This window comes from Triticum urartu, chromosome 5A (assembly GCF_056163025.1).
Source record: "Triticum urartu cultivar PI428250 chromosome 5A, HENAU_Tu73, whole genome shotgun sequence".
NCBI classification, from domain to species: Eukaryota; Viridiplantae; Streptophyta; class Magnoliopsida; order Poales; family Poaceae; genus Triticum; species Triticum urartu.
In genome coordinates, this window is record NC_141877.1 from 316,713,872 (window position 1) to 316,723,404 (window position 9,533).

General features: G+C 45.0%; 1 protein-coding gene across 1 annotated transcript; it reads left to right on the plus strand.

Moving 5' to 3' along the window:
* The first annotated feature begins 607 nt into the window (after positions 1–607).
* LOC147971210 (uncharacterized) lies at positions 608–1,135 on the plus strand. The gene has a single exon (XM_087523870.1). It carries the CDS (start codon positions 608–610, stop codon positions 1,133–1,135), a length of 528 nt encoding a protein of 175 aa, XP_087379996.1.
* The last annotated feature ends 8,398 nt before the right edge of the window (positions 1,136–9,533 follow it).

Sequence of the window (9,533 nt, forward strand, 5' to 3'; positions counted from 1 at the left end):
CCCTTGATTCGTCCGAGCTGCTGCCCCAGGCCCCACTGGTGGCGCCATTTACGCGGCACGCACGGGCTATCTGCAACCCTGCTGCATTGCTTCGACCGAGCACTCAGAGCTGGGGCATCGTGCTTCGGCTCATCGGTGCTACTGTTTTGCACCAGCGTGGTTGGGCCAGTTTAATGTCCTCTCGGTCGCTAGCTTCTGCCCAATTCCTTTTGTAATCTTGTTCATAATTTCGCAATCTCCCTGGCAAACAGCTGGGCGTCAGCAGCCAAAAGAGATACCGCCTTCGTTTTAAAATAGATAACCTAATTTTATATAAAAATTAATACAAAATTAGATCATCTATTTTAAAACAGAAAGAGTAAATAAGAGTCGTAAGACCATGCATCCATCTGTGCACGGACATGCGCATGCCCGTCTCCCGAAAGGAATGACTAGGTTTGTTTTAGCGGAAGAAAAGAAGCTGAAGCAGTAACTAGACCCTGAACGGAATAACAAATGCCATGTACTCCTTCTGTTCTCTTAAGAGAAAAGAAGGCCTATATTTTTGTGTTAGCCCTTGCTCTCCCGAGGCGAGTGGCTGGTCCTTGTCTGCCACATCCTTACTGCCATGTCGATCCACATCCTTCTTGCGATGGCGATCCACATCCTTCTTGCGATGGCGATCGTCCCTCTCATCCTCAAGCAGATCACCAAGCTTATCCGCGACTTCCTCTGGTTTAGACGACACGATGCCAATGATGGTTGTTGCCCTGTCTCCTGGGCCCGTGTCTGCCGGCCCCTTGCCTATGACGGTCTAGCCATTCGTGATCTCCAGCGCACCGGCATGGCGCTGCGGTCCCGTTGGCTGTGGCTCCAGGCCACCGGCCAGGAGCACCCGTGGAAACACCTGCACTTCCCGCATGATCGCGAGACATCCGAGTTCTTCCATGCATCCACCAGCTGGATCATTGGTGACGGCAACACATGCCATTTCTGGATCGACCATTGGTTGAACGGCCAATCCATAGCGGAGCTGGCCCCTACGCTGCTCTCCCTCATTCCGCGCCGACGACGAAAGAGCCGCCTCGTCAGTGAAGCACTGACCGATAGCACTTGGATCTCGGACATCCATGGCACGCTCAGCCCGTGGCTATAGTTGAATACGTCGAGTTATGGCAAAAGCTTCAGGGTATCTCTTTATCACCCAACCCGACAAGCTATCTTGGAAATGGACTTCGAACGGAATTTACACGGCGAGTTCCTGCTACCACGCCCTCTTCTATGGTTCTACCACTGTACCCTTCTGGCACCTCATCTGGAGGACCTGGGCGCCCTCCAATGCCAAGATTTTCCTATGGCTTGTTGCCCTCAATCGTTGCCGGACGGCTGGTCGGCGCGCGCCATGGTCTACTGTGCGACCCCCATCTGCAAGCTATGCGGACAAGCAGACGAGACCATTGACCACCTGCTCGTTGGCTGCGTACTAGCGCGCATATCCTGGCACGAGGTACTCGCCTAGTGCCGCCTGCCCATCACACCATCGGACGGAGCCGCCGGCTTTTTCAACTGGTGGGAAAACGCGGCTACCATCACTCCGGCTTGTCTGCGCAAAGGTGCGAACTCCCTGATCATCCTCACGGCCTGGAGCACTTGGAAGCACCGGAACGCCGTACTCTTCAACGACGAGATTCCATCCCATATCCATCTCACGGCGACCGTTAAGCTGGAGGCCGCGTGCTGGGCAAATGCCGGCGCCAATGGACTAGACAGAATTCTGCATGTAACCTGATTCATCTCTCTGAGGCTGATCAACCTTATCTTCTGCTCGCTCGCTCTCTTGATGCCGCCAACTAGATGTGTACGGCCGCAAGAGTAGCACACGTGTACTTAAACTCTCTTTCTACCTATCAATGAAATGTTACACAATCGTTACGTATTCATGAAAAAAAATATGTGTCAGGATTCTGAGGCTAGACAGCTAGATGCAGACAACTAGATGTGTACCGCTGAGCAACCTCATCTTCTGCTCGCTCGCTCTCTTGATGCAGACAGCTAGATGTGTACGGCTGCAAGAGTAACACACTTGTACTTAAACTCTCTTTCTACCTATCAATGAAATGATACGTAATCTTTGCGTATTCGTGAAAAAATAATATTTTTGTGTCAGGTCAAATGGGATAAAGTTTGATCAAGCCCATAGAAAAACATATTTCTTACTATAATATCGAATCCTCCATAAACAAAATGTAAGACGTTTTAATGCCCTATAGAAAGCCAAAAAAAATCTTACATTTTGATAGAGAGTTGTAAGATTAGGGCTCGCTCTAACTAAAGGTTGTTGTGCTAGAGAATAAAGTACGCAGGGATCCAAGCAAATAGGTCAACGCGATGAGGCTGACAGTGGCCGTGTAGAGAGGCGTACCGTATTTAACTTTCTCTCTAGCTGCTCCGTAGAGAGGCGTACCGTATATCATTTCCAGGATTGAATATAGTGGTTGTTGCTTCGAGCCGTTGACAGTAATAGCGTCATCATCATGTTCGTGCATGGACTTTGGCGACATCAGTGGTAAGCCTTTTTGGTGTGTGTTTGACTGTAGAAAGCTGCGGCGCCAAAGGATCCAATGGGAACTTGCGTACTTGGTTGTGTCCAGAGACCAGAGGAAACGATCTGCCCCATCAAAAGGCACGCCGGTTTTTTGTGAAAAAGTTCTGCGCATGTTTTGACCGATAAAATTATACGATCTATGTTCTGTCAGACAAGTAGTAACTGCAAATACTAAGGCCTCGTTCGGTTTGCAGGAAACCAAAACGTAGGATGTAGAAATAGTACAGGAAGTTGATAAGATGGCATTTGCCATTCTAAAGAATTGTCTTGCCTTGTTCCTACACACAAAATAAATTTTGAATAAATGTGTAGATTTTTTCAAAAACATAAAATATGAATAGTATTCCCACATAATTCTCGTACGTGTTTTCTACAAACCAAATACATATGTAGAAATTTTTCCTCTAAAATCTTTGTTCCTATGCTTTTTCTATAAAAATCCTTCAAAACGAATGAGGCCTAAGGAATTTTTCATTCAATTTTTTTTTAAGAATTTGAATTCTTAGGAATTTCATAGCCTTTTGATTAGTAGGACTGAAATCAAGGAAAATTTTCATCCACTCAAAAACCTCTTTTCACAATTTCTTTCTTTTTCTCGGGGCATCAAGCTCTCTCTAGTCCAAATTCATGTGGTTTGCTAATCCTAATGGAATTCAAGTGGGTATCCCACTCCAACCATGTATGTTTCTTATTTCTGTGTTTTGAAATTTCTTCAAATAAAAGAGGCCCTAAGATTAATGGAATAAAAGCAACGAGACGTAAGACGTATGAATTCGTGCATATGTTGTTGTATTTTTTTTTCCTATACCAAGCTGTGTACGCCAATCAGTAGCCACGCCATGAGAAAGGATTTGTTGCATGCAGCGGAATGTGCACGCACATTTATGCCACACGTCTCCGTCCAGATTGGGAAATTTGGTAGGTCCACCACATGTGTTTAGGCTAGTGGGGGTAACTTAGCTAGTAACATAACACATCCTAAGACAAGTTTGCTTATGTAGCACCTAGTTAATGAGGAAAGAGGTGTTTGGAGTAACATATTATGTTACCATCACATAGCGCTTTCCAAGAAATGTTGAGTCTATAAGCTAATAAATGCAACCATATATGATACTACTTCTATGACACTTAGCACTATAAAGATAGTAACATAGACTAGCATCATAGGCATGACACTAGTCTAAGTTACTCCCCACTATGACCAGCCTTAGGCCTTGATTGCTTTGGGGGTTCATGCATGCATGCTTTTGTCAAAGATTGCATGCTCCACTCACCCTACCTCTCATGCCTTTTCATTTGACTTTCAAATATTAATCTATTACTAGAACAATGCACATGCGCTGCAACGGGATATTAATATTCTAGTACGTTAGCTTGTGATTTACCTGTCAATAGTAATGCGATTGTGTAAATAAATGTTTATCAAATTCTGCCCGTGAGTTACATTATATTTTGATTAGAAGTTTGGTAAGTAAATTAAAGTGCAATTGGTTCAGAAGGTAAGAAAATTAAGATGATTGATTATCATATACATGGAAGGTTGGGCGAAGGGGTGGTGGAAAGAAAGGTGAAATGGAAACCTTGCGTTCTTTTTAGGTAGTAGAGATAGAGATATCCTTTGAATAAAAAATCCAATATGTTCCCTTTACATAATTGTTATCTTCCTTGCGTTGAGTGCTTTGAAACAAGACCAATCTTAAATACATTTTGACAAGTTTTTAAACTTTCACCAAGTTTCGGCTATTAAAACTGTTGATAAGAATGGAGGGTAAATTCATCAAGTTCAAATATTAGAACTTTAAACCCTAAACATAAACTTAAGAATTGAGCTGATTCATATGTAGCTTGGTGAAATTTGACAAAAAACTTAATATTACGATTTACGATTATCAAGTCTGGTAAAGTTTATAAGATATAATAGATATTGAACTGGAAGTCGTAAGAGAAAGCACGGAAGGTGGGGTGAGTGGAGCATACAACCTCTAACAAAAGCGTGCATGCACCCCCTCCCTTCCCAAGTAACCGAGAGCTAAACACATGAAGGAGACCCGTCCCTTTTGGAATAACGAGTCGTTCCCTCCCTCCCCTTGGCTGCATGGTCTTTGCCCCCGTGACTTAGCATCGAACATTTTTGCCATCTCCCGCAAGAAGAATTCCTCCGTCCAGCAAGCCCTCACCAACAGCAGCTGGATCTCTCTCATTGACACCTCCAATGGCCTATCGTTTGCACACGTCCAACAGTTTGCCGACCTCTGGGAGAAGATATCCATGACCTCTATGAATGATGACATAGAAGATTCCATCACCTGGAAGTTCACCAAGGATGGGGTGTACTCTGCTTCCTCTGCTTACAAGGCATGGTTTGAGGGACTCACATCGTCCAATCTCGTTCACTCTGTATGGAGGGTTTGGGCCACCCCTCGGTGCAAGTTCTTTGCTTGGCTTTGTTGGGAAACGTAGCATGCAATTTCAAAAAAAATCCTACGATCACGCAAGATCTATCTAGGAGATGCATAGCAACGAGAGGGGGAGAGTGTGTCCACGTACCCTCATAGACCGAAAGCAGAAGCGTTAGGTTAACGCGGTTGATGTAGTCGAATGTCTTCATGATCCAATCGATCTAGTACCGAACGTACGGCACCTCCGAGTTTAGCACACGTTCAGCTCGATGACGTCCCTCGAACTCTTGATCCAGTAGAGGGTCGAGGGAGAGTTCCGCCAGCACGACGGCGTGGTGACGGTGATGGTGATGTGATCCGCGCAGGGCTTCGCCTAAGCACTACGACATTATGACCGGAGGAGTAAACTATGGAGGGGGCACCACACATGGCTAAGAGAACAATTGATGTGCCTTTGGGATGTCCCCGCCCCCGTATATAAAGGAGGGGAGGAGGGAGTGGCCGGCCAAGAGGGGGCGCCATGGGGGGAGTCCTACTAGGACTCCTAGTCCTAGTAGGACCCCCCCCCTTTCCTTTCTTCACCGAAGGGAAAAGGAAGGAGAGGGAGTACGAGAAGGAAAGGGGGGTGGCGCCCCCTTCCCAAAACCAATTCGGCCTCCTCCCTTGTGGGGGGCGCACCAGACCCTTGTGGGCTGGTTAGCCTCCCTCCTATGGCCCATATGGCCCATATCTTCCACCGGGGGGTTCCGGTAACCCCTCCGGTACTTCGTTATGTACATGATACACTCCGGAACTCTTCCGGTGTCCGAATACTACCTTCCAATATATCAATCTTTACCTATCGATCATTTTGAGACTCCTTGTCATGTTCCTGATCTTATTCGGGACTTCGAACAAACTTCGGTCATAAAAACACATAACTCATAATACAAATCGTCATCGAGCGTTAAGCGTGCGGACCCTACGGGTTCGAGAACTATGTACACATGACCGAGACACATCTTTGGTCAATAACCAATAGTGGAACATGGATGCTCATATTGGTTCCTACATATTCTATGAAGATCTTTATCGGTCAAGCCGCAATAATAACATACGTTATTCCCTTTGTCATCGGTATGTTACTTGCCCGAGATTCGATCGTCGGTATCATCATACCTAGTTCAATCTCGTTAGTGGCAAGTCTCTTTACTCATTCTGTAATACATCATCACGCAACTAACTCATTAGTCACATTGCTTGCAAGGCTTATAGTGATGTGCATTACCGAGAGGGCCCAGAGATACCTCTCCGATACTCGGAGTGACAAATCGTAATCTTGATCTATGCCAACCCAACAAACACCTTCGGGGACACCTATAGAGCATCTTTATAATCACCTAGTTACATTGTGACGTTTGATAGCACACAAGGTGTTCCTCCGGTATTCGGGAGTTGCATAATCACATAGTCAGAGGAATATGTATAAGTCATGAAGCAAGCAATAGAAATAAAACTTAACGATCAATATGCTAAGCTAACGGATGGGTCTTGTCCATCCCATCATTCACAACACATGTCTATGGTCAGGAAACTTAACCATCTTTGATTAACGAGCTAGTCAAGTAGAGGCATACTAGCGACACTCTATTTTGTCTATGTATCCACACATGTATCAAGTTTCCAGTTAATACAATTCTAGCATGAATAATAAATATTTATCATGATATAAGGAAATATAGAATAACAACTTTATTATTGCCTCTAGGGCATATTTCCTTCAGGCTTGTCCTTCAAAACTGGATTTGGACATCGGATCGTCTCATACGTTGCGGCTGACCAAACTGTGGCCTCTGCACACTTTGTAAGCAATGCCAAGAGTCGGCGGCCCATCTCCTCTTCCAATGTCGCTTTACCATCCGCATCTGGAACCATATTCTTACGTGGCTTGGCATGCATCACATTTCTACGGCGATATGGTAGACGAGGACTTCGGTGAAAGACTGGTGGAATGGCAACCTTCAAATTCGCCCTGGCTCCCCTAAGGCGCTAGCCTCCCTGATGATGCTTGTCTCATGGGAGATATGGACAGAGTGTAACGCTAGGGTCTTTCAAAACACGACCATCCCTTCCATGGTCCTAATCTGTAAGATCAAAGAGGAGGTGTCTCTTTGGGTGGTGGCGGGTGCGAAGCACATGAGTGTTGTAATGCCGCGAGAGTAGACCTTGTATTTTTCCGCCTTGCTGCCCTTGTTCGATAACTCCTTTCTTAATCAATGAAATGTCAAATCTTTTGCCTTGTTTAAAAAAATGAGCCAAATGTGCAGCTCACCAAGTGCGTGCGTGTGCCACTGTGTGCCCCTTCAAATTTCTTGCCATGCCACACAGTTGAGGACTAATTCAATTAGGTTGAGATGGGCGAGCTACTCTGGCTGTGCCTAGCCACGGGGATGAGGAGTATGGTGGTGAAAGAATATCTAAGAGAAATTTGTATCAATACACATATTTTAGGACGGTTATAATAAAAACAAATAATTTAGGTTATTTAACTGAGAGCTCATAAGCAAGAGATGAGCTATAAAAAACCTAGGAAACTGTCAAAATAGTCAATTGATGCAAATATGACACGTGGGTCCCATTTCTCATTGGTTGTTCATTGGGTTCAGCTCATTTTTAGCTTTAGTTGGTTTGCTACTCCAGATCGATTTGAACCTCTTGTTGGAAATATGAGCAATTTACCAAATGATTTTATTAACAGTGTAAGTGCATCTAGTGCCACCCCTAGTTGATTTTGGAGTATTGACGACAAACCTAGTTGAGGGACTAATGTGTTTGTGAGAATTGCAGGATAACACAGGTAGAAGTCCCTCATTGATTCGGTTTTCCTACCAGAGATGACCCCTAAAAATGTATGAAGACATTGAAGTCAAAGGTGGTATATGAAGATATTCACATTGAAGACTATGACAAGAGAAGACACCACATGAAGCCTATGGAGCTCAAAGACTTAGATCTTTCGTAGTTCTCTTTCTTCTGTGTTGAGTCATAGGAACCACCGTACTGTTAAGTGGGGTCCAATAGAACCAGTCAGAATGACTGAAGTGATGCTTAAACAAAACCTATGTCTTCGAGTGAAGACTTTGAGAGCGAATCTTGTCCAGAGTCGGGCAAGTCAGCTTTGCTTGAAGCCCAAGTAAAGTTGCCGTGTGAGTTTGAAATCTGACGTTGGAACACATGTCAGTTCCTTAGTGACCCAGGGTCATTTCGGACAAATTAGGTCGGGTTGCCAAGTGGCTATAAATAGCCCACCCCCTACAACCATAAACGGTTGGCTGCTCAGATTCAGAGTACGGCTTTTGTCGTTTGAGAGAGAGAGAATTCCTTGTGAGGATAAAGCCCTAACCACCCAGAGCCAAAGAGAATTAGGCATCACTTAAGTCTTCTTGTCTGTGTGATCTGAAGATTTATTACACTTGAGGACTGTGCATCCTCCAGCCGGTTAGGTGTCGCGTTCTGAGCATCCAAGAGACATTGTGGATTGCCGGTGAACGAAGTCTGTGAAGGTTTGGGAGTCTACCTTGAAGACTTACTAGAGTGATTGGGCGAGGTCTGTGTGACCTTAGCTCAAGGGGAATACGGTGAGGACTGGGTGTCCTGAGCTGCGTGTTCAGGACTGTGTGTCCGGGACTGTGTGTCCTAAGGTTTAAATACCTAGCCGCCCTAACTAGACGTACAGTTGTCACAGCAACTGGAACTGGTCCAACAAATCATTATCTTCAGCAAGTCACTACTTTCATCTTCCCTTCCCTTTACTTACTGTTACTCCTTGTGAAGTCATTGTATGTTCGCACTATGTTTTGTCTTCACTGAGTGACTGCGTGTTCTGTGTGGCTTCACAATATCTTCCTACCTGATCCTTACTACATTGCTGCTATTAGTCATTGTGCTTTCACTACTACATTGCTGCTATTAGTCATTGTGCTTTCACTCTATTGAATACTTGACTATGGCTTGCCTAGTGTAGTCTACCTTCCGCTGCAGGGTAATAGGTTTATTTCTATCGTTTGTCTTCATAACCTCCACGTTTTGAAGACTTTCATAAAAATCGCCTATTCACCCCCCTCTAGTCGATATAACGCACTTTCAATTGGTATCAGAGCAAGGTGCTCCCTTGTTCTGTGTGATTCGGTTTAACCACCTGGATTTTTAGCTATGTCGACTGCAGGGATAATTAAAGTCTCCGCTGCGTGCCCCGTCTTCGATGGAACTGAATATCCCTACTGGAAGAATAAGATGCGCATGCATCTTGAAGCCATTGACGTCGACCTATGGTATGTCGTCAAGAACGGCGTTCCCAAGGCTGGAGAAGGTGTCACTGCTGCTGATGTCAAGAAGTTCGTTCAACTGGACTCTACTGCCAAGAATATCATCTGTGGTCATCTGACCAAAGGACAGTATGGCCGTGTGAGTGCTTTGGAAACATCTAAGTTGGTCTGGAACTGGCTCTCCAAGGTCAATGAGGGCGTCTCAACCCAGAGAGATCAGAGAATCAGTGTCCTTCGCAACCTCTT

Coding starts and splice junctions, on each gene's coding strand:
- LOC147971210 (XM_087523870.1), top strand. CDS start 608: ATGTCGATCCACATCCTTCTTGCGATGGCGATCCACATCCTTCTTGCG.